Raw genomic sequence first — 26059 nt, 5'->3', positions numbered from 1 at the left:
TGTTGGATCTGTGTACCCAAACCCACGGACCAGAGACAAATTAATTGACCCTGTCTAGATACTACCCCAGCAACGGTACTCACCGGGCAGCAAGAACGGAAGGCCTCAGACTGGACTGGACTGCTACGACGACGGACGGACGAACTTCGGACTTCAGTTACAGGTGGGCCTCCGGATACCTCGGACCTTGGACTCTCGGCTTGGGCTCTGGTCGGGACTCGCCGCGTTCCTCCACCGCCTCGTCTGGATGCTGGACCGCAACCTCCGTCTCTTCCGTGGGCCTGAGGGATACTTGAAGCAGAAATATCTGCACGTGCACGGTATGGTTCCGTCACGGCTGCAGAGGATCAGGGGGCCTGCGTGGCTTCTCCGGCGCGTGGGGAAAGGGCAAGTCCCTATTCGGGCGCCATTATGTGGTAAATAAATAATTAATTACCGGTTCTATTTTTGACTATATTCAATAAATGGTTAGCTCAATAAATAAGAGTCAAGATACGAGGTAGCTAGAGTGTACAGGCTTTAATTAAGCATAAAAGGACTGGAACAGGACAGCCTGCATGGGAATGAGATGGCAGGGCCCGGCAGCTGCCGGGGCAGGATCTGGGAATGGCTAGCAAACTTTAATAACAGTGCACAATATTTATAGTTAAACAAATACATTGTATTCAATACAGTAGGCGTAGCAGTAGGCGGAGTTTGTAGCAGTCGCGAAAGATAAGGCATAAAGTAGGTGTAACAAGAGGTGTGTACAGGGCGTATACATTGACATGTGATGCAAACGTAACAGAATATGTCATAAAAAAGGGGCGGAAACATGGAGGGGGCTACCTGAGCAGCTGGGACCTTTAACCTAGTGGTGCGCGCAAACTGACAATGACGTGTTACTAGGGAGAACTGGGGGGCTATGACTTCTGCGCTAGAAGAGGAGACGAAAGTCTGGAGTGTCAGAGCGACATGTACCTAAGCCTATCTAGTATCTAGTGTTTAGAGAACATGTTGATAGAATCCAAAAGTTATCAGGGCAAAGGCTAACAGACATTAAGACTGGTGCATGCATAATTCTATATGTGAGACGTGTGTGAGGAATATTCTATGAATATTAATACAGTATTTCTCTTACATGGAGACATAAAGGCTAGACCATGACGGAAACTATTGATGCAATTCAGTAGCTTAGGAATGCAGAGAAGGAGGGCTGGACTGATAACTAGAATCATAACATACTCTTGGCAGACTAAGAGGCAGAGCCAGGCCGAGCCGGGCACTGCGAGGCATGAAAGTAAGCTAAGGGTCAGGGATACAGGTGGGGGCTGTATCGCTCCTCGGAGAGGGTTCAGGAGACAGGAGCTGAATCTGAGTCCGGGCCCTTTTGAGGCCTAGAAACGGGGACAATTCAATGAATTAACGTGCACACTGTAAAATGTGGCAACGTAGGTTTACATGGGCCCAATATTCGTTGTATTCACGAGAACTGGAAACTGGCATACTAGAGATGGACACAACTGTAATTGCATCTTTAATCGATCATAAGGGGGATACATGCATATCGATCATGCACATATGACATAAGATGGGGAACACGTAGGCACATACAACATGGCAAAATTTACTTTTCCACAAGCGCCTCAGAGGCGTCGCGTGGGCGGCGCTGACGCCGCGATGACGAGGGGGCCTCCTCAGGTGCCTCAAGGGGGGGCACAGCACAGCGCCCGGCGCCGAATCAGGTGAGCGCTTGAAGGGGGCAATCCAGCGCTTGGGGGTGATGCTTCACAGCACTAGTTAGGGGCACAGAGTACAGCGCTTGGCCAGTCAGTCAGCAAATAATGCCGGCAGGAGGGAAGGCAATTTTAATAATCCCTGACAGGACAGGCAGTCTCGAATACAGCGCTTAACAGGGGGAGCAGGATATAGCGCTTTTCACACAGTTCAGCAGGGACTGCAGGCAGTTCAGTCAGGGGGAGACAGGTAGGGCCAGAGGGGCCCAGATGAAGGCAGGGAGTGTGCAGGGAAGCACAGTCCAGTACCTGGTCGATCCCTCAGCAGTCTCTGGTCAAAGCAAGTAATGTTCTTGGCGCTTGGATGGTTCTGCGCCCTTAGGTGTTTGTTTCTTGAAAAGGGGGGTGGGGGTTGAGTTGAAGGCTTGATGAGTTTTCCTCAGTCAAAGCAGATGGACCCTGGGGTTCCCTACCGCTGGGCCAGATCAGGGGGCTAGTCTAGGACACCTCACCCAGCTTAAGAGGCAGCACCTAAATCCTGTCACTCCCAGTAGCATAGGTTCCTAACTAGGCCCTCCCGCATAAAACTCCTGCGTGGGTTCCCCAGGTCAGTGATGCCCCAACTGACTGGAAAGTTTTCCCTCCCTTGCCTATATAGGCCGAGGTCAGGTGACGACCCTCTAAGGCGGCAAAACTAAGCTCCGCCCTTATTCTAGAAGGTGCCAGCAGCTTCCCTACTCTAACTGTGGGCAGGCAAGGCAGGCTGGAATGGCAACAATGTTTGGAGTCCCTGCCAGCTCCTGGCAACTAGAATGCGCCTTAACAAGACCACACTGCAGTAGCAGGGGCCTAGGGCAGCCATATTGAGGGTAGAGGGCACCTGCAGCTAGCATGGGTTTTAACATTACCCAGGGCATTTTAACCTCCCAGGGCCTATACAACTACATTATAAAGGGGGGACATCCTGAATTCGGGGAAGCAAAAAGCCAAAAATTTCAGTGAAAAGGGCCAAGTCCAACACCCGTGTATCAGTCTGGCCGCTTGGTTCTGCACCATTTGAAGCCTTTGTAGTTGGTAGGCGGGGATTCCTGCGTACAGTGATTTGGCATAATCTATGCGCGACATAACTAAGGCCAAAGTGACCTGAACAAGGGCCTCAAGGGAGAGAAATCTGCTTATTTTCCGAATCCTGCGTAAATGGAAAAAGCAGGAAGAGACTACTGTGTTGACCTGAGTCTTTAGGGTGAGACCGCTGCTAATTGTGACGCCGAGACTTTTGACCGCGCTGACTGGGGAAGGATGAGGACCCACAGAGGGTGTCCAGAAGTTGAGATTCCAAGGGTTAACCGAGGACCTAGTGAGAACCAGCTCGGTCTTATCTGGATTTAATTTTAATTGGCTCAGGTTCATTCAATTTCTGATGTAGGTCATGGTAGATTAGAAGGTTTCAATTGCGTGAGAGCATGAGTCGATGGTTAAGACCAGCTGGATGTCATCGGCGTAGTTAAAGATAGCTACGTCTCTCTTCTGTAGATCAGAAATAATGGAAGGATGTAAAGGTTGAATAGGAGCAGGGAAAGAGAGGACCCCTGGGGAACCCCACAAGTGAGTCTCTTTCTTTCGGAGTAGAAATCGGAGAGGCGAACAGCTTGGTGGCGATCGCTGAGGAAGGAGGAGATCCATTTTAGGGGGATGCCCTGGATGCCGCGCTCTTGACCCGTTCAACTAGTAGGTTGTGGTCGACGGTGTCGAAAGCCGCCGACAAATCCAGGAGCACTAGGGCCTGCGAGATGTTTCGGTCTGCTCTGCTCCCTTTCTAAGTTCATCGTGAACTGCCAGCATAATCGATTCAGTGGAGTGTTCTGGTCTGAAACCAGCTTGGTGTGGGTCTAGATAATGTGAATGTTCCACGAAAGTGCTAAGGCAGCTTGCAACATGGGCCTCAAAAATTTTACCCAGATAGGGTAAAAGCGAGATAGGTCGGAAGTTGCTGGGAACAAGCGGGTCAGCCCCTATTTTTTTCAGGATAGGTCTGACTTCTGCCATTTTGAAACAGTTGGGGACAATGCCAGTAGCTAGGGAGTTGTTAAGGAGGGATAGTGGGGGATCGGGAAGCTGAAGGAAGATCTCCCGGGCAATGTGGGGGGGACAGCTGTCTGTGGGGGAGCCAGAACGGACTCTTTTGAGAAGGGAAAAAAAGTTTCCTCCGTGATAGGTGGAAATAGATCAAAGGAAAGTGGGTTTCGGTGTATCGGGGTAGGCTCTGGTGGGGGGAGGTTCCTTGGGATGCTGGCTTTTATTTTAGATATTTTGTCAAAAAAATAGGTGTTAAGGGAGTCACAGAGCTGTTGTGAGGGGATTGGTTTGGTGGTAATGCGATCTGGTTTGACGAGTTCGTCTACAATGTGGAAAATGTCTTTGGCTTTATTGGTGGAGTTAAGAACTTTTAATGAAAAGTAGTCTGTTTTGGCTTTTAAAAGGGCACCTTTATATTCTTTGAGTGTGAGCACAAAGATAGCTTTTTTTTCAGGGCAGTAATCCTGTCTCCACCTTTGCTCAAATTGACTCAGGGAAAGTTTCATTTCCTTGAGGTTTGTGGTGAACCAGCACTGGGCGTCATGTGGTCTTCTACATTTGACCTTCCTAAGGGGGGCCAATCTGCCTCTGACTGTGGCCAGTCAGGTATTGATGTTGTCTGCCTGAGTATGGGGGGAGACCTGTGGATCATCGGGAAGAGGATAGGGGGGTTTAGAGGTGTCTAGGATGGAGCAGAGCTCGGAAATGTCAACCTGACTCCAGTTCCTTGCCTGGCCGGTCCCTGGGGGAGGGGGTTTAATGAAGGGAGAGATCGGAATGGAGAAGGAGATAAATTGGTGGTCCGACCAGGTGCAGGGGGTGACCTGTAGGTTTGAGATCTCCAGGTTGGATGTCCAGACCTGGTCCAGTATGTGCCCTTTGGAGTGAGTGGCTACTTAAATGTGATGGGTAAGATTCATCCCAGTCAGTGATTCCGTACAGGCCACTGAAAGGGGGCTTTCAAGTTCGTCAAATGGCCAGTAGTTGGAGTCCCCAATTATTAGCAACCTGGCATGATTTATGGCAAGTTCCGCAATGGTGTTAGCAAATGCTTGCGGAAACGTGGGCATGTGGGTGGGGGGTCTGTAGACTAACGCGCAGACAAAAGGGGAAGAGATGGACTCGAGTTTAAAGAGAAGGCAATCTACCGAGGGGATTTGTGAGGCAGATAGAGAGGTGAATTTATGGGCTTTTGAGATTATAGCCACCACCCCGCCACCAGCCTTGGGCTCAGATCTATTGGCCTGAAGGGCATAGTAGTTATCAGGGATGGCTGCTAGCATATCTGGGGTTGATTCGGCTGTCAACTAGGGTTCAGATAAGAGTGAAATATCAGGCTTGTGGGTGTCTAGGAGGTAGAAGATCTCTACTTGGTGCTTGACCATTGACCGGCTGTTGATATACCAAATGGACAAGCCGTTAAGGGTCTGCGTTCTGAGGGAGGGAGAATGTGAGTGGAGGATATCTTTTTGGGGCTTAGCGGGTGGAGGGGGATGAGAGAGAGGGGGATTGGTATTCCCAATCGTGGTCCTGGGGGAGAACAGCCTGAATGTCTTCAGAGTCCTGATGATTTCCGGGGGGGGATGGCCTGGGGTGACCAAGAGGAGAGTAGGTCTGCTCGGGAATAGCGTAGGGGAAAACGGCAAGGGTACGTGGCCCCTGGCCCCGGTCGGCCGCGGACTGGCGCAGACGGCTTGCACTTGACACGCCGGCGGGCCCAGTGCGCACCTCCGCTGCGTGACGGGAAGCACATAGGGAGATGTAGGCTACAAGCCCGGCGCTAGTCGCGGAGCTCCGCCACCAACTGCCACTGAAGAGATACTGCTGCCAGTGTCAGCCTGCACCCTCCACAACAATCGGTATAACCCGTGGTGGACTGGGGTGCAGGCGGCAGGACAGGGCAAGTAAGCACAATAAAATTGTGACAGCACAGAAGAAATGTCCAAAATAGCAATAGGTTAGCTTTTAAAAGAGGAATACAAAATTTCAGAGAGCAGGTGGTATTAGGCGATTACGGCTGAGTAGAGAGGCACACCCAGACTTACATAACCTAGTTCTGTCCGCTGCAGTCTGTAATCACGCGTCCCAGTATTCAGTAGCAAGGTACAGTAGGTCATATAGCAACTAGAGAATCCACATGCATTATCACCCCAGTACCGGCCCTAATAATATCGAATACATCGGCCATGTTGATAAATGGAATTAATCAAGATGGTAGAATTAAGGATATCAGGATATCAATTCCCGAAGAGGAAGGTCGAAGGGGGGGTGAGGGGGAGGTTGTAAAGGATTCTGGGGTAGTGGGGCGGAATAGAAAAGCTAAATACGAAGACAAGGGGATTCTAAACGCTATTAAATCAAAGAGTATTAACCCACACATTGATTTGCCGCCAGATTCTGCACCATACACAGTGGTGTTGACTGGGGTGCCTGAGTTGTGTAATTATAAAACTGAAACCTACCCGGAACTAAAAAATAAAGTCACCTACTGGATGAATAAGAATAAGCCCCTCCCGGCTTACATGCATGGTGAAATCTTGCATGTGAGAAGGGTAAGCTGGGTGGGTCATAGATTGAAAGACCTAGCCGGTGACTGTATTATTGTTAATTTTAGAGATACATGGGTGGTAAGGCACATTTGTAAGTAGTTCTATCGAAGAGGAGATGGCGGAATACAATCATTTGATTTAGGCTATTTCTATCCGTCCGCACTACTTGCTCCATTAGATCCCTTTGAGACACAGCGCGGCAGGTTTAGGGGTACTCATAGAGATAAGTTTAATGTTCCTACTTTTACCCGTTTTGATATGCTTTATGGGCTGGAGGGGGTTGATTGACTTGAAGTAGGTTTTCCTACTTTTAATTCGGTGCCTACCCCTGTAAATGTAAGATCGCCAGTTGAGAATGACCATCAAGGAGTACATTGTATACGGGTGGATTGTGGGGTAAAATTGGGGTTAATTAACTCTGGAGAGCTGGGTGTAACGAAGGAAAGTGGCATTGATGTGAACATATAGGCAGAGAATAACCAGGAAATTCCTGGTCTTACTGGCACAGTGTATAATTCAGCCAATACGCATAGGTGGTCTATAATATTTTGGAAGGTAGCAGGCTTAAAAACAAAACTGTCCAATCAAAACTGGGTCAATAGTGTCAATCAGCACGACATAGTGAGCTTGCAAGAAACCTGGGCTAAGAGGCTGATCATTTCCGTGGTTTTAAAACTTTGTATTCACCAGCAGTAAGCTCAGTACATGGTAGGGCCAAAGGGGGGTTGTGTACATATGTATCAAACCTGCTTAAATATAATAAAATTGAGTTAGTATTTAATATAGCCTTATAGCCCGCCGTAGAGGGCTATACCGGCTATTAAAGGCCCTCTCCAGCGTTAAAGGCCCCGAGCCGAAGGCGAGGGCCTTTAACAAGGGAGAGGGACTTTACTACCGGTATAGCCCATCTACGAAGGGCTATAAGGCTATTAGAACATTCTGTCACTAGAGGACAGAATGTTCTAACATAAGAACAAAGCCTTTTGGGAGCGCGAGGGGATTGGAATCCCCTCAGGCTCCCTGAAGCCTTTGTTCACAGCCAGAGCTGAGAACAAAGAAACATTGGAATGTTGAAGCTCCAGGCTTATACCAGCCATTATAAGCCCAGAGCACTCCATGGTTTTCAATGGAGCTCCAACATTCCAATGTTCTAATAATAGGTATTACCATGTGGTTAGGAATAGGATGCATATGGATAAACTGTTTTCCTTGATTATTGTTAATTTTTATAATAATGTTCCTGCAGAGGCTATGGTAGAAACACTGTTGGAAGGGAAATTTAAAGAAGCTTGTGTTATTTGGGGAGGGGATTTTAACTGTTGTTTATGTAAAAGAGGAGAAAATGGAACATGTTTTATAATGTTGAGCAATGAGAATAGTCTAAGTCATTTTGAACATACTACATGTGGGGACCTCTTAAATGAAATAATTTTTTCGTGTGACATGGGATTCGCGAATAGAACTTGTCGAACTGAGCTCCTTTTCGCCCCACCTTTAATGGCAGAGGTGCTGATTCAATGATAGATTTTATATTGATATCGGCCAGATATAGAGGAGTGGTTCAAACATTTAATACTTTGGATATTCCTTTAAGTGACCATTTTCCTCTAAGCTTGTAAATTTTAGATTTATACAGTAATCATGGTAAAAATAGAACGTCAAGGAATAATATAGAAAGTTTTGCTTTGAATAGACAAAATGGTTACTCCCTAAAGTGGACTAAAGTGGTCCCTGAGGACTTTCTTTACAATTTAATTAGGAAATGTAAACCCAGTATTGACGCTTGCTTGGACGGTAACGCAGGAGATTTTGTCATTATTAAAAATTTTCTGTTTATTGTCTCAAATGTTAAAGATAGCCTTTGGGTAGAAAGAAAATGCCCGTCTTAAAGATCGGATTTTAATTAGAGAGTTACGTAAGGTCTATAAGAGGACCTTGCAAAAGAGGAAGGACATTCCTAAAAAGGAAACGGCAGCTTTTTGGCAAGCGGTTAATGCTACTTTTTTAAACTATAAAACTAAGGCAGGGGTAGAGATAGCCATTTCTGAAAACGACTGGATAAATAATTATGCAGATTAATATAGTACCCCGAGCCCAGTAGAGTTAACATCATCTGAGAATGTAATGTTCGAGGAGACCCCAGACATTAACATTAAAATGGACCTGGGTGTTAAACTGAGCGAAGTAATCTTAAGTATAAAAGCAAGCTCAGGAGGAAAAGCCCCAGGCCCTGATGGGGTTCCGGTCGACCTGTACAAAAATAACATGGACTTATGGGGTCCTCTCCTAACCCAACTGTTTAATGCAACCTGTTCTAATGGTTTGCTACCCTCATGGTTTGAGTCTATAATTGTACCAATATTTAAAAAGGCAGTTTGAGCTAGCTGTTTATGCTATCGCCCTATATCACTATTAGACTCAACCATTAAGATTTTTTCCCGTGTGATTTTAAATAGATTACAGTTATGGGCTGATGAATATTCAATAATTAGTGATCTGCAATAAGGCTTTAGGAAAGGCCTGGGCACTATTGACCAGTGCCTTAACTTGCACATGCTGCTATAAAAATACACCAAAGCCAAGAGGAGTCGCATATATTTAACTTTGGTTGACTTAACGTCAGCTTTTGATTGCGTCACCCACAATACATTATGGCTGATCCTTGAGAAACTAGGGGTAGATGAAAATATAATTCTTTTCCTTAGGGAGCTTTATTTGGGGGCTTCAGCCAGAGTTAGGTACGGTAAGAACGGAGAGTGTACCGAGTCATTCGTTGTGGCAAGAGGAGTGAGGCAAGGCTGTGTCCTTGCTCCTTTTCTTTTTACAATTTACATTACCGATCTGGAGAGTATATTGTTAGGGGAGTGCAAGGACATGCCGCCGATTGCTAAAAGACCTGTTCCTGCTCTGTTATACGCGGATGACGCGGTCCTTATGGCTAGGACGCCCCTGGCCTTGCAAAGGATGGTTACATCTTTTACACAATTTATGACCAACCTGTACTTGAGAATCAATTGTACTAAAACCTTCTGCATGAATTGTGGAATTGGGGCAGACAAAAAGAAAAAAGTCATGTACATTGATTCTAAACCATTAGATTTTACCCCAACTTTCCCATATCTTGGTGTATTGTTTGATCAATCAGGCCTATGGAATAGTGCAATAAAAACAAGGAGGCTGTTGTTTTGTAGATCCATAATAGCCCTGAAAATTTTTTGTAAGAGGATGGGCAAAACACCTATTGGGGAACTTTTAACTGTGTATAGAGCGACTTGTGTAGCAATAGCTATATATGGCACAGGAATATGGGGAAACGTAAACGTGAAATCGCTGCAGGTGGTGGAAAACACTTTTATGAAATATCTCCTAGCGGTCGTGGACATTGTTTCTACATATGTCTGTCATGCTGAACTAGGGCAACCATCTATAGAAGACATCATTATGGTTGCACCGGTTCTTTTGTGGCATAGGGTTTGGACCACGAGGAGTGTGTTTTTAACCGCGCGATTATGAGGGACGCGATGAGTCTCGATAACGGTGCCCAGATAAGATGGCTAAGTTATATAAAGTTGTTTTTCATAAACATGGACCACCATGCTTATTATGATGATCCCGCATCACTGTGCCACGTTACGAGAAAAGATCTTAGGAATATTTGCATGAGACATTTGGGAGAGCGGAGAATCAATGTAGACATGACAAAAAAGACTGTGGTTGCTCATCAATTAATAATGAACCCCACTAAAATGCAACCATACGTTAAGCTACACATGAGCGATTTTGAAAGGTTTATATTAATGCATTTAGGTTAAACCTTTTATTCAGACTTTTTAGTTTCCCTGTTATGAATAATTGGTCAAAACAACTTAGTAAATGCCCTTGTGATGATCAGTCTGAACAGTCAGACATCCATATCTTGTTTATTTGTAAATTTTATACAATTCCTAGGAAAATATTGATTGTGCCCATACTGAAGATCATGGAATTTAATCAGTGTGTCCATGCATTATTAGCTATTCAAAAACTGGACAATATATTACCTGTTGCATCTGTCTCTGAGTTTTTTAAAAATGTTTTTAGATCTCGAAAGACAATTCATTAACGATATGTGATAATCATATTTTATTGTGTTACTATTGCTCTTTTCTATATCTTAAAAGTGATTTAGTAATTGTACTTTTATGGTTGTTCTGAGTTCAATAACCGAATAATGTTATTAATGAGTGAATGAGTGTCTAGTGTTAGGATCTGTTGTCTATTCTTTCCTTCACTGGAGGTGTCTTGTGTTCAGTATGAACATCTGTTGTCTATTCTATCCTTCCCTGGAGATGTCTTGTATTGAGTGTGAACATCCCTTGTCTGTTCTTTCCTTCACTGGAGGTGTCTTGTGTTCAGTATGAGCATCTGTTGTCTGTTCTTCCTTCACTTGAGATGTCTTGTGTTCAGTATGAGCATCTGTTGTCTGTTCTTCCTTCACTTGAGATGTCTTGTGTTCATTGTGAACATCCCTTGTCATATTTCCTTTACTGCAGGTGTCTTGTATTCAGTTTGAACATCTGTTGTCTGTTTTTTCCTTCAATGGAGGTGTCTTGTGTTAAGTGTGAACATCCCTTGTCTGTTCTTTCCTTCACTGGTGGTGCCACGTGTTCAGTGTGAACATCTGATGTCTGTTCTTCCCTTCACTGAAGGTGTCTTGTGCCTAGTGTGAGCATCTGTTGTCTGTTCTTCCTTCACTGGATGTGTCTTGTGTTTGGTGTGAACATCTGTTGTCTGTTCTTTCTTTCACTGGAGGTGTCTTGTGTTGAGTGTGAACATCTGTTGTCTGTTCTTCCTTCACTGGATGTGTCTTGTGTTTGGTGTGAACATCTGATGTCTGTTCTTCCCTTCACTGAAGGTGTCTTGTGCCTAGTGTGAGCATCTGTTGTCTGTTCTTTCCTTCACTGGATGTGTCTTGTGTTTGGTGTGAACATCTGTTGTCTGTTCTTTCTTTCACTGGAGGTGTCTTGTGTTGAGTGTGAACATCTGTTGTCTGTTCTTTCCTTCACTGGATGTGTCTTGTGTTTGGTGTGAACATCTGTTGTCTGTTCTTTCCTTCACTGGTGGTGCCACGTGTTCAGTGTGAACATCTGATGTCTGTTCTTCCCTTCACTGAAGGTGTCTTGTGCCTAGTGTGAGCATCTGTTGTCTGTTCTTTCCTTCACTGGATGTGTCTTGTGTTTGGTGTGAACATCTGTTGTCTGTTCTTTCTTTCACTGGAGGTGTCTTGTGTTGAGTGTGAACATCTGTTGTCTGTTCTTTCTTTCACTGGAGGTGTCTTGTGTTGAGTGTGAACATCTGTTGTCTGTTCTTCCTTCACTGGATGTGTCTTGTGTTTGGTGTGAACATCTGTTGTCTGTTCTTTCCTTCACTGGAGGTGTCTTGTGTTGAGTGTGAACATCTGATGTCTGTTCTTTCCTTCTCTGGATGTGTCTTGTGTTGAGTGTGAATATCTGTTGTCTGTTCTTTCCTTCACTGGAGGCGTCTTGTGTTGAGTGTTATGATCTGTTGTCTGTTCTTTCCTTCACTGAAGGTGTCTAGTGTTCAGTGTGAACATCTGTTGTGTGTTTCTTTCTTCAGTGCAGGGTGTCTGGACCATGGGAGACAATAAAAAACTCAAACAAAGGCATCAGAATCAACATTCGTCCGCAAGAAGATGGCTTATTTAGCGGCACCTACTTTGATGCAGGAGCCAGCACCGAGTCCAATCTGACTGGGTACCAGCAGGCCGGGCAGCAGCCAACCTTCGGATTCACTGTGAAGTCGAGCACCTCAGGTATCGCACCGACAACATTAGCTCTACTTTAACTTTTATTTGACCCCTTCCTCCTCACATGCACCTCAGTCTATAGGGCTCTTGCTCTGCCTTCCTTCTGCTCATCCAGTCACCAGGCACCTCTGTGGTTCTCCTCTCTCTTTCTGTCCATTGTCTCTTCAACTGTTTACCCTCACACTCCCTGCCCTTGTATTCTTTCTTAGTTTCTCCCCTCTCCACCTTTCAGGTCTCCCCTTGCCCATCTGCCCTTGCCTTGGCCTTTCCATTCTCCCTCTTTGCATCTATTCAGGATCTTTGCATCCTGTGTGCGTTCCTGTGTGCTCTTCTGTGTGCGCTCCTGTGTGCTCTTCTGTGTGCTTCCTGTGTGCTCTTCTGTTTGCTCTCCTGTGTGCACTCTGCTGTGTGCTCTTCTGTGTGCTCTCCTCTCCTGAGTGCTCGCCTGTGTGCGCTCTTGTGTTCTTCCTGTGTGCTCTCCTGTGTGCAATCCTGTTTTCTCTCCTGTATGCTCTCCTGTGTGCTCTCCTGTGTGATCTCCTGTGTGCTCTCTTGCTTGCTCTCCTGTGTGCTCTCCTGTGTGTGCTTCTGTGTGCTCTCCTGTGTGCTCTTCTGTGTGCTACCTGCGTGCACTTCTGTGTGCTCTCCAGTGTGCTCTCCTGTGTGCGCTCCTGTATGCTCTCCTGTATGCTCTCCTGTGTGCTCTCCTGTGTGCTCTCCTGTGTGCTCTCCTGTGTGCTCTTCTGTGTGCTCTCCTGTGTGCTCTCTTGCTTGCTCTCTTGTGTGCTCTCCTGTGTGTGCTTCTGTGTGCTCTCCTGTGTGCTCTTCTGTGTGCCACCTGGGTGCACTTCTGTGTGCTCTCCAGTGTGCTCTCCAGTGTGCTCTCCTGTGTGCGCTCCTGTATGCTCTCCTGTATGCTCTCCTGTGTGCTCTCCTGTGTGCTCTCCTGTGTGCTCTCCTGTGTGCTCTTCTGTGTGCTCTCCTGTGTGCTCTCTTGCTTGCTCTCCTGTGTGCTCTCCTGTGTGCTCTCCTGTGTGCTCTCTTGCTTGCTCTCCTGTGTACTCTCCTGTGTGCTCTCCTGTGTGCTCTCCTGTGTGCTCTCCCGTGTGCTCTCCTCTGTGCTTCTTGTGTGCTCTCCTTGGGATCTTTGCTTTTCAGAGATGAGATTTCTGGATCTGCTGACAAGGCATGGCATTCAGAGGCTGCTACAGAGCCCCGTTGCATTTGCTCTGCTCCTCTATCTTGGGGTATAAATGGTGAATGCTGATTGGCTTCTTTGACATTTAGACAAGCCCGCAGTCAGAGTGTGGAAAGAGTGCCCCAATGGCCTGGTAAGTGTGCCATGTGGCCATCCAAATATGGGCTTTTTGGAAATATATGACATGGTTGGAAAGCAGCTCCGTCTCACTAGACCTTAGCAGCCAATGTTAAAATGTTAAAGCGAAACAGTTTTTAAAAAAAAGTAAAGCCTAGGGGGGCAATTAAGACTTTGGTGGAGAGGGTATTCCACTTCAACGGTGATGCAGTATGTCTGCCGTCCCTATTTTGAGTCGTGCAGATTGGTAGGTTTATGCTGATGGAATAAAATGTACTCCATCTGTGTAAATGTCCGAGGGAGTATGGGCCATCGGAGGTAACGCGCCTAACTGTTAGCTCAATCTTGAGTTGGCAGTGGGAACAACTCTTTTACCACACTCAGCGCCAAGAATATCCTTGCAGTGAATGACAGTCAACATAAAAACAAGCATTGGCATAGCCAATAGCTCTCGCCTTTGGAACCTTATAAGTGTTTAGTGTAGTGTAGTTCCTATATTCCCAATAGGCTCTGCGCATTGGAATAATATATCCTATAGATGTGGCGTAGGACTTAGGTCGACTGGGTGTCTATTGAATATATTAGACTTAATTGTGAGTGCCAGCTAGCTCAGAGGTCACTAGAAACTTTCTCGAATAAACAAGAAGGGATTAGTTTCTGATAACCGCATTAACATGACAACTTTGTTTCCCCAAGATAAAATGTATCTTCAGAGTCGTGGAAACAATAGATAGATATTTCACTCAGTCATTCGTGCATGCTTTGTTTCACCAGAGGTGCAGAGAAATAGAGAGACGGGCGTTTCCAATAAAAGTATTTATTGAACAGTCTTCTTTCTCATGCAGAAGAAATGACCTGCTACAATCGTAATACTGGCTGTAAAGTATAATGCATACAGCAAGAAGAGAATTATAAAATAATACTGTAAAAGCATGGTATGGTTTCTAAGCCATAAAATACATACATATATAAAGACTAAACGTACTCAACTGGTGCTTCTAAAATACGCCTACCCCGATGTACTTAACCTTAATCTAGTACGAGGGAAGGAGTAAGTGCGGTGTAGCATAAGTTAAGTATTTGTTTGCCAAGAATCTATCCAAGATTTCTCCTAGAGTCTAATCAGCTCCGTACCTTGGTTTAGAATGAAGGAGGTCTGGTATCTCTCGGTCTCAGGACTCGATTTCCCAACACCCCTCAAGGGGAGCTTGGAAACACTGGAGCTGGATTTCTTGGCATGAGAAAAGAGAGCGTCTCTCTCATTGCGTCAGCTGGAGGGTGGCTTCCTTCGGCACTTGCTGTAGGGAGATGAGTCGGGCAAGTGGATAGTCGAACTGCCGTGTGTTTGTTAGGGCAAGTGTGGGCATATTTATACCTTGAAGGTGCAGAGTTTGACGAAAAGATGGACATAATAACGTCATCAAAGAGTCACAGTTCTTTGAAAACTCCATGAGTTCTTGGACAAATCAATATTCAAGCAAGGGGAAGTCCCTAACAGCTGAAGCTGAGTTTTCCAAGAAATCGTTGTGGCTTTTCGGAACTAGTGGAAGTATCCATGCCTGTATTTGGACTGCATGGGCAATGTCTAAATATGGTTATGATTTCTATGCCTATATAAGGACAAGGTGATTTATACCTGTAGGAACTGGGGTCACCAGTTCCCCTGGGGTAGCCTGGCACGAGCAGGTAGGCACCCGAAAGCTTAGGTGTTAAGTGACTACACAGCACACGCAACCACTGAGACAATAAAATGCACGCAATGACTGACGCCACTCCAGTGAGTTTTGATTAAAAATCAAATAACTTTTATCCAAGCTCAAGGTTCAGGAGTGGAAAATCACAGTATCAGTTACTCATCAAAGCATTTCATCAAAGTGGAGTAAAGGGAGCAGTTCAATATCCAATTTAACATGTTGCAGTAACATTTAATTAGAGAATTAGCATTCCATTACTTCACAACAAACATTTCATTGCATTAGAAATCAACATGGCTTAAACCAGAATAGAACATTTCATGAAAGAATTAGCTTTTATGTAAGATCAAGGTTCAGGGTAATCAAAAATTGCAGTATCAATTACTCATCAAAGCATTTCATCGGAGGGGAGTAAAGGGAGCAGTTCAATATCCAATTTAACACGTTGCAATAAACATTTCATTAAAGGAGTAGCATGGACAACCAGCTCATCAGGCAAGGATGAGCATATCATGTAGCAAAGGTCCACATGGCATCAGGTAAGTAACCTGTTCAGTAGGCAAATCAATTAACTTCTCACCAAGCAAGGGTGAACATTACATACAACTCTTTAGCAGGAATAAACTTTCCGAATAAGCATAAGTAATTAATTCATCGGCAACATCTCATTACAAGAGAACAAGCATCTCATTAGATAAGAATAAAGTTACTTATGCAAGAGTAAAACATTTCCTTCAGCAGGAATAAGCAGGGCATTAAATGAGGATAAAACATTTCATTAAATGTAGAACATTTCCTTAGCCTCTGCCTTCGGTTAGAATAACTCTTTCCCTGTATCAGGAGTAAAACATTTCAGCAATCAAAAGTAACCCTTTCGGTAAACACTTTGCAAAGAACTAGACACCTCCTTATGCCAGGATGAATGACTCCTCAATCGGTAATACAGCTTTCATGGCTCAACTGGAGGCTCTCTGGAAACCCTGCATTGGGCAGGAGTATATACACTTCCCTGAGTAGGAGTAAAACAGGTCATTGAAGATAAAACATGTCCTCAATCAGAGGGAACACCTCCTTAGGCAAACATGACCATCTCATTATGGAAGGCAACTTCTCCGTTATAGAACTGTAGGCCTTTCCATCCCCAGGTCAGTAGGTCAGAATCAACCTTACCATACCCACACTACGCAGGCGCACACATTTCAGCACCCAAGAGTGATCCTGTTGGGAGGTAGAAGTTAGAACACTGGGGCAGGAAGAACAGTTAGTTCAGCATCGGAAAGCCATGCATGGGGTAACCACTTCATGGACTAACTGCGGGCTTTCATTTAGCATTTCATTTTATCAGTACGGCATTAAACGAGCATAGGACATTTCCTTGGGCATAACCATTTCCACAGGTTCCCAACTATTTCAGGGCTCCTCCCTAGGTATTCCCTTAGGCATTAATAACCAATGCGTCCAGGTAAAATGAGCATTTACTCAGACAAGAATAATCCGCTCATTATGGAACTATGAGCATTTAATCAACCTTTCCTTAGGCAACACAACCATTAAACCATTCCCATTACCCAAGAGTAACCATCTTGTTGTGCAGGGATACAAAGCACTGGCGTAGGAAGTATTCAACATGTTTCCAGTGAGGGAAGGGCCCAGGCTTCATTCGGGGCCCTCCAGCGGTGGCGTTGGAAGGGAGGGGCTCTCGCTCTCCTCAGAGAGCCCTCCGGTGCTGGCAGGCTGTTCCCGGGCCTTCACTGGCTTTCCGGCCCGGGAACCACTAGGGAGAAGGCTGGTGAAGGGACCCGCCCTCAGCGACGAATCATGGAGCGGATCCCAGGGGCGGGTCAACAGCAGCCAATGCCTGCCCGGCGACAGGCGGGGGTGCGGCCAATGATGCGGCCGGGCACCCCCCTTCACGTGAGGCTGGTAGGCGGCTTCACCGGGCCTAGCGCGGCCCTCACTGAAGTAGCGGCGGCCCCCTCCTGGTACCGGGAGCCGCCGAGGGGGGCACTATGGACGGCGCTGGCCTGCTGGAAATCGCGGCGGCCTCCCCAAGGCTCCGGGGGGCGCCGCGAGGACGGCACACAATCGGGCCAGGCGCGGCCCACCACGACACGGCGGTGGCCCTCTCCTGGCACCGAGGGCCGCCTGGGGGCAATCACCGTGCTTCACACAAAACCACAGGTGAGCGCTTGAGAGGAAATTACGGCACTTGCAGGAACAGCGCTTCACAGAGCTCCACAGTCTTGGGCGCCACAGCGCTTCAGGTGCGGGGGGGGCAAAACAGTACAGGCCACAGTAGCTCGTGGCAGTCCAGCACCTGGGGCAGTTTTAGCGCTTGTAAGGCAGCTTCTTTAATAGTTCTTCCGGTACTCCACGCCAGGGCACAAAGCAGAGCAGCACTTGGCGATTTTAGCACTTGGGCAGTTTCAGCAATAGCGCTTCAAAGGTAGTTTATTTAAGTTGGAGGTAGATCACAGTTCAAACAGGACAGGCCACACGACAGTGGCAGATCAGCAAAGGGGGTCCAGGACAGAATTAAGGTGCGCAGAGCTAACACAGCCCAGTACCTGGTTGATCCCCAGCAGTCCTGTGGTAGTTATGTTTCTTCTTGGCGCTTGATGGTTTTGGCGCCCTTGTAAATAGCAGTTTCTTGTTTCTTGAAGGGGGGGTTGAGTTGAGGGCTGCTGACAGTATTCCTCAGCAGGTCACTGTAGATGGTCCCTGGGTTCCCCTCCCGCCGGGCCTGATCAGTGGGCTAGCTCAGGGTACCTCACTCAACTTGGAAGCCAGCACCTAAGCCCTGTCACTCCCAGTGGCATAAGTCCTTGACTAGGCCCTACCGCCTAAATCTCCTGCGTGGGTTCCCCAGGTCAGTGATGCCCCAACTGACTGGAAAGTTTCCCTCCCTTTCCTTTTATAGGCCCAGGTCAGGTGACCACCCTCTAAGGTGGCAAAACTAGGCTCCGCCCCTATTCTAGAAGGTGCCAGGAGCTTCCGTACTCTAACTGTGGGCAGGCAAGGCAGGCTGGAATTGCAACAATGTTTGGGGTTCCTGCCAGCTCCTGGCAACTAGAATGCACCTTAACAAGACCACGCTGCAGTAGCAGGGGCCTATGGCAGCCATGTTGAGGGTAGAGAGCACCTGCACCTAGCATTGATCTTAACATTACCCAGGGCATTTGAACCTCACAGGGCCTATACAACTACATTACAAGGGGGGACTTCCAGAATTAGGAGAGCGAAAAGCAAAAAAAAATCAGTGAAAAGGGCCAAGTCCAACAATACCTATATGAGGAAATGAATCGGGAAAATTACACTAGGGTCCTAAAATGCTATACAACAATCCAGCACAATATCATTGTTCAACAACATCAAGTGTTGCATGGCTAAACACATAAATGGTCCCAAAAGTGAGACCTATTGGCTATGCCAATGCTTGTTTTGAGTGAATGGCTAGTGCAGGTATGCCACTGTGAGGTAGAGATGCTGCGAATGATTTTACAGGAGCCCCTGTGACATTGCGCCTCTTCAAAATGTATCTTGGATCTGGTGTAATACTTCTAGCCCCTATTCCCACACCCAATGCATCCTTAAATGTCCCATGTACACCCGGGGTTGACACTCCTATTACTCCTGCCCTCCAGTGCTACTTTACCTGTCACGGTTGGTGGGGGTGGTCGTGGATGTGGTGGTGATGGACATGGTGGTGGACGTAGTGGTGGTGTAAGTGGTGGTGGTGGTGGACATGGTGGTGGTGGCGGACATGGTGGTGGTGGCCGTGGTGGTGGTGGACGACGTGGTGGATGTGGTAGTGGTGGACATGGTGGTGGATGTGGTGGTGGACGTGGTGGTGGACGTGATGGTGGTGGATGTGGTGGTGGACATGGTGGTGGATGTGGTGGTGGTGGTGGAGGACGTGGTGGTGGACATGGTGGTGGATGTGTTGGTGGTGGTGGACGTAGTGGTGGATGTGGTAGTGATGGTGGACATTGTCATGAATGTGGTGGTGGATGTGGTGGTGGAAGATGTGGTGGTGGATGTGGTGGTGCAGGTGGTGGAGGACATGGTGGTGGAGGACGTGGTGGTGGTGGTGGTGGACGTGGACATGGCGGTGGTGATGGTGGATGGGGTGGACATGATGGTGCATGTGATGGTGGATGTGGTAGTGGTGGTGGACGTAGTGGTGGATGTGGTGGATATGGAGGTGGTGGTGGACATGGTGGTGGTGGTGGACATGGTGGTGGTGGACGTGGTGGTGGTGGACGACGTGGTGGATGTGGAGTGGTGGACATGGTGGTTGATGTGGTGGTGGACGTGGTGGTTGATGTGATAGTGGTGGATGTGGTGGTGGACGTGGTGGTGGATGTGATGGTGGACATGGTGGTGGACGTGGTGGTGGTGGTGGAGGATGTGGTGGTGGACATGGTGGTGGATGTGTTGGTGATGGTGGACGTAGTGGTGGATGTGGTAGTGGTGGTGGACATGGTCGTGGATGTGGTGGTGGATGTGCTGATGGAAGATGTGGTGGTGGATGTGGTGGTGGAGGTGGTGGAGGACGTGGTGGTGGAGGACGTGGTGGTGGTGGTGGTGGACGTGGACATGGTGGTGGTGGTGGTGGATGGGGTGGACATGATGGTGGACATGGTGGTGGATGTGGTGGACATGGAGGTGGACATGGTGGTGGATGTGGTGGTGGAAGTAGACATGGTGGTGGATATGGTGGTGGATGTGTTGGTGGATGTGGTGGACATGGAGGGACATTGTGGTGGATGTGGTGGTGGTAGTGGAAGTGGTGATGGACATGGTGGTGGATGTAGTGGACATGTTGGTGGACATGGTGGTGGATGTGGTGTTGGTGGTGAACATGGTGGTGGACGTGGTGGTGGATGTGGTAGTGGTGCTGGACGTGATGGTGGATTTGGTGGACATTGTGGTGGACATGGTGGTGGATGTGGTGGTGGACATGGTAGTGTACCTGGTGGGCGTGGTGGTGGATGTGGTGGACATGGTGCTGGACATGGTGGTGGATGCGGTTGTGGTGATGGAGGTGGTGATAGTGGTGGTGGTGGTAGACGGTGGTGGTGGTGGTGGTGGTGGACATGGTGTTGGTGGACGTGGTGGTGGTGGAGGTTGTGGTGGTGGATGTGGTGGTGGTGGATGTGGTGGTGGTGGATGTGGTGGTGGTGGTGGAGGTGTTGGTGGTGGTGGTGGATGTGGTGGTGGTGGATGTGGTGGTGGACATGGTGGTAGTTTTGGTGGATGTGTAGTGGTGGCAGTGAAGGTGGTGGTGGTGGACATGGTGGAGGTGGTAGAGATATTGATGGAGGTGGTGGACATTGGTGGTGGTGGTGGACGTGGTGGTGGATGTGGTGGTGGTGGAGATGGTGGACGTGGTGGTGGTGGACGTGGTGGTGGAGGTGTTGGTGGTAGACATGGTGGTGGAAGTGGTGGTAGTGTACATGGTGGACGTGGTGGTGGTGGACACTTAAGTGATTCCAGGCTCAGTTTCTTCAGGCCACAAAACACTATACAAGATTTATTAAAATTGGTGTGTAGATCTAGGGATTCATAAAATGTACAAATGCAAGCACTACCTGTCATAGAGCCCTTGGGGTGCATGTCATGAAACCTGCGTTGTTAGCATGCAACAATGAGGGAAGGAAACATCCCTTAACTTTGGGGACGTCAGGGGTAGTTGTAAGTAAAAATGGATGAAGATCCTTTATATATAAAAAAGTTAAAAGTGGGGCTAAAGCACATCCCTGTCTTACGCCCCTGAAGATTCTGATTTCCCCTGACACTGCCCCTTTGGTATTTATTCTTAGTCTAGCTATCATGGCACTGTGCCAATAGGCTACAAAGTGCACCAGTGCTGCATCTATTCCAAGGGTTAAAAGAATAGACCACAGCTTCGAATGCTTTCTACTGTTGAACGCTGTGGTCAGGCCCATGAATGCCAGATATATTGGGGAGTTTTGTGCTATTGTACATTTGCCAATCAAAAGATTAAGATAGAGACATAGCTTTCGAATACCAATTTTTGATCTAAAGCCATATTGACATGGATAACATTTTTTTTTCCAGTTGCCCAATCTTTAATCCGATTTTAATGGGTTCTTCCCAGAATTTTACGTGATGTGTCAATTAATGAGATAGGTCTGTAACATTGTGGCTCCAATCGGCTTCCCTTTTTAAAAAACTGGTACTATTATTGAAGTTGCCAATGTTCTTGGTACATGACATTATCCTAAACTGTTAAAAATATTTGATAGTAACGGGTTCCAGAAACATGGGTTATATTTAAGAAGACCAATGGGTACTCCATACATGAATATTATTATCAGCAGAGGTTTGACTAATAATACCTTCTTGAAATATCCATAAATAGAGCATGAAACTTAAAATCTTATCTCTGTGAAATGTATCTGAATGTTTTACACATAGCATGGTGTATATATTTAATTTGAATTCTTGTGTGATGTAAAGAGATCGTTAAATATCATGTCTTTGGGTAATGTTCAGTAGAAGCATTAACATGTATTTATAGACCAATGGTAGCCAGGCTTCTACAAACAATTTTGAATAAACATGACCGATGGTCACTGCTCCTCCACTTAACCTAACCCGTTCTCTCACACCCCTTGAACAAATATAAAATAGAGAGCACCCTATTATACACGAGGCATGGCACACAGTACAAATCATCTGAAGGACTGCGCACGTGCCCTCCCGGGGCTGTATGGGGCAGCACTCTGTGCCTGCGGGAGCAAGCAGAGGATCCTGATGGTGCCTGCGCTCACAGTCCAGGCCAGGGGCGCACACGAAGCACCCCAGGGTTGCACACCGCAAGCACGCTCCCTACGAGCCGTACACAGAGTAAGCCGTGAGAGGGTGCGGGACGAGTGGTACTAGCGCACGTCGGCACGAGACAGCTTCCTGTGCAGCGAGGGGTGCCACGCACAACTGCGCACACAGCTCTCCGGTGCTCCGGCGACCTCAAGGGCAGCTCCGGGCTTTGAGTGGATTTACCTTTTATTTCTTCAATTAAGGATTTCTTTTGGTTCTCCGGGTTCATGGAGAAGACAAAGTGCCCTGGGAAATGAAAATACATCATATAAATAAGTAACAAAAGAAAGAACAAGAAGCAACTGAAGAAAGCAGAGATAGGTGAGAAAAACAATTGCGCGAGCGAGCAGGGGCACCATATGTTTGCAAGTTAATTACAAACATATGGTTTTGAAGCTTGCTTCCGCAAGGGAATCGCCAAACATGCACGCATTGCGATTAAAAGCAATGCAACAAGTGCTCCTTTTTGTCTGAAAAGGCGAATCGATGACTGAAGGTCTTTCTCCTAATAGCGCATGCACACACGTAGGCAAGACCTAAAAATGACCCACATCATGGGAGAAAACTCCCACTGTGTTAGGGCGATTAGTCTTTTTTTCTTTTCCAAAAACGAACACCTGCCTTGGGAGTTTGCTTTTGGAAAAGAAAAAGTTTTGAAAAGTTTGGTGTAAGTTTCTGTCACCAATGATGGATGCACATGAAACTCTAAAACTCTAAATTTCACTGCAGGACCGAAAGTGAACTCTAAATTTGGTAGCTGGAGTAAAAGGCAGGGTGGCAAAGATACCTTCTCCAACACCCAGACTGTCTTTACTCCATCATCTGCCCTCCAATCTGGCCTTAGGAAGCCACCACAACTTGTGCCTTGAAGGAGCAGGGACCAGTTACCTTAGGTGCAGATTAAGAATTTTGAAGTTTGTGCTTCTTGCAAGTTAAGGGCAGTTTCCTAACCCGTGGTTTGGTCGCAAGTCGATTTTTGGTGGGTCACGAATGTCCAAGTTATAAAGATGCTTTTAAATTTAATATTTTTCTTGTCAAATTTGCTGCACTTCAAAGACTAAAGTCAGATGTCAGGCTCAGCTAAGCATCACTTTGAAACCAAGTATTGCTTCCAAATTGAGAGATATTCCTGTCCAGGAACTGTCTTCGACTGAGTAACATGAATACGGAGGTCTTACTGTTTGGAAAGGCGCAGCATCCGTGGTCCCTTGAGTGTGGCCTGCGGAGTGAAGTCTTGCGAGGCTCGTGCACAGGCTCCACTGCCCGGTGAAGTCTCACAAAGCTCATGCACAGTCTCCACTGCCCAGTAAAGTCTTGCGAGGCTCATGCACAGGCTCCGCTGCCCAGTGAAGTCTCGCAAGGCTCATGCACAGGCTCCTCTGACCAGTGAAGTCTTGCGAGGCTCATGCACGGGCTCTACTGCCCAGTGAAGTCTTGTGAGGCTCATGCACAGGCTCCACTGCCCAGTGAAGTCTTGCGAGGCTCATGCACAGGCTCTACTGCCCAGTGAAGTCTCGCAAGGCTCATGCACAGGCTCCTCTGACCAGTGAAGTCTTGCGAGGCTCCTGCACAGGCTCCGCTGCCCAGTGAAGTCTTGCGAGGCTTATGCACGGGCTCTACTGCCCAGTGAAGTCTTGCGAGGCTTATGCACCGGCTCCACTGCCCAGTGAAGTCTTGCGAGGCTCCTGCACAGGCTCCTCTGACCAGTGAAGTCTTGCGAGGCTCCTGCACAGGCTCCGCTGCCCAGTGAAGTCTTGCGAGGCTTATGCACAGGCTCCACTGCCCGGTGAAGTCTCGCGAGGCTCATGCACAGGCTCAGCTGCCCAGTGAAGTCTTGTGAGGCTCATGCACAGGCTCCACTGCCCAGTGAAGTCTCGCGAGACTCATGCACGGGCTCTACTGCCCAGTAAAGTCTCGCAAAGCTCATGCACAGGCTCTACTGCCCAGTGAAGTCTCGCGAGACTCATGCACGGGCTCTACTGCCCAGTAAAGTCTCGCAAAGCTCATGCACAGGCTCTACTGCCCAGTGAAGTCTCGCACGGCTCATGCACAGGCTCTACTGCCCAGTAAAGTCTCGCAAGGCTCATGCACAGGCTCTACTGCCCAGTGAAGTCTCGCGAGACTCATGCACGGGCTCTACTGCCCAGTAAAGTCTCGCAAAGCTCATGCACAGGCTCTACTGCCCAGTGAAGTCTCGCACGGCTCATGCACAGGCTCTACTGCCCAGTGAAGTCTCGCAAGGCTCATGCACAGGCTCCACTGCCCAGTGAAGTCTTGCGAGACTCATGCACAGGATCCACTACTCAGTGAAGTTTCACAATGCTCCTGTGCCTCATAATGCATGGGATACTCTCCAGCGATAATCGTGATGGTAATATATAGCTTTAAGTGAACCCTCAAAATGTGCAGCTGTAGCTGCAGATACTCGCATGCAGATGCAACTGTCCAGTGCAGCCTGACATTGTGAATATGGATCCTCTGGTGCCCAGCATAGGCTCATATGGTGCATGGGACGCTTTAAAGGTCTTTCAACGTATCCAGAATATAGGTTTCACTGTAATCCTTCCACCAAAACAAAATAGTGGAGACCATCAGAGGCAGCATTTACACAGTATGAGGTGCACCACAAGACATGACCTCTCTCAGTATAACCTTGCTATCTAAGAGGTGTTTGTCAGTGTTTATATTCCAATTCCCATTAAGTGGGGTTTTATCAGTTAATAAAGGTTTAAACTTTAAACTGGTTAGCATAAATGTTAGTTTCTTTAACAAAAATGACACTGTAGACTGTTTTCTGGAAATTGGCTTCTGTTTGTGAAGAGGGATACCCTGCAAACCCCAACAAACTGCCTCCCAGCAGACGTGCAGCTGCTTCCCATTCCCATCGTACACATGATCGCCTCTTAGTACACATCCCACTTTGTGTCATCAATAAACATTATGTTTCTAATCTTTATCTTTCAGCAGCCACCATTGTGCACATGGGGCACTGCTACGTGTCGCCAGATGGAGAATCCATTCTCATCACAACAAAGTTTGTGAAGGAGCCCTCTACATACCCTAAGGACTTCCCAAAATACACGTAAGTGGCAGGAGGAAAGTATAAAAAACACTGCAGCACAAGGGAAGGAGGCTTTATTGTGGTGCTTGTGGTGATGTGTGATGTAATTTGCACATTCTTCCTGTTCTTGGTGTTTTGACCCTGATCTTTGCAAGGAATGGCATTGGGGCATCTGTTCTGTCCTCATTCTGTGCATGTTGGCCAACATACATTTGCAGTGACCAGTGCTGCCTCTTACTCTATGTTGTAGTTAGCCAACTCCCATGTGCTCTGGCCAGCACTGCTTCGGCCTTTATCCTGCAGTTGGTTAACGTCCATGTGCATTGGCCAGCCCTGCGTCTGAGGCTAGTCAACAGCAAGGTGCATTGGCCGTCATTGCTTCTGGGGCTATGCTATGTCTAGAAACATCAATATGTGTCAGCCATCATTGCTTCTGCTCTATGCTATGTGTAGAAACATCAATATGTATCAACCATCATTGATTCTGCTCCATGCTGTGGCTATCCAATATCAATGTCATTTGGCTAACACTATTTCTGGCCCTGTGCTGCAGTTGGATATCATCAATGTGCATTGGCCAGCACTGTTTCTGGCTCTATGCTGTGGTTGGATACAATTTATGTACATTGACCATCAATGCTTTGGGCTCTATGAGGAGGTGGGATAACATCCATGTACAGTAACCAGCACTGTTTCTGGCTCTGTGCTGTGATTGGCAAACACCCATATTCTTTGGTCAGCACTGTTTCTGGCTCTATGCTGCGGCTAGCCAACATCAATATGCTTTAGCTAACTCTGGGCCCTATTCACAGAACTAACTTAAGACAAAGTCCTAAACTTACTACCATTTTGGTATTCACAGAAGGCACTTACTCATTTCGGTATTCACAGAAGTTAGGAGTCCTAACTTTAAGACTCCCAAATGCCTTCTGTGAATACCGAAAGTCATAACATTTGGATTTTTCTCAGTTTAGGAGTAGTAAAGTTAGGAATACTA

General features: G+C 47.2%; 1 protein-coding gene across 2 annotated transcripts in view; it reads left to right on the top strand.

Moving 5' to 3' along the window:
- The window catches only part of LOC144819183 (avidin-like), a 110098-nt gene that overhangs the window by 57477 nt on the left and 26562 nt on the right, over positions 1-26059 (top strand). The window contains exons 2-3 of one of the 2 annotated variants that reach the window (XM_078677156.1): positions 11957-12152; positions 24969-25083. In XM_078677156.1, coding sequence (XP_078533282.1) covers positions 11957-12152; positions 24969-25083 — 311 coding nt within the window. Of the gene's footprint in view, positions 1-11956; positions 12153-24965; positions 25084-26059 lie in introns of both variants that reach the window. The other variant, XM_078677155.1, reaches the window with a different exon arrangement.

Source organism: Lissotriton helveticus, chromosome 2_1, assembly GCF_964261635.1.
Source record: "Lissotriton helveticus chromosome 2_1, aLisHel1.1, whole genome shotgun sequence".
In the NCBI taxonomy this organism is placed as follows: Eukaryota; Metazoa; Chordata; class Amphibia; order Caudata; family Salamandridae; genus Lissotriton; species Lissotriton helveticus.
This window is presented reverse-complemented; position numbering and strand designations above follow the sequence as displayed.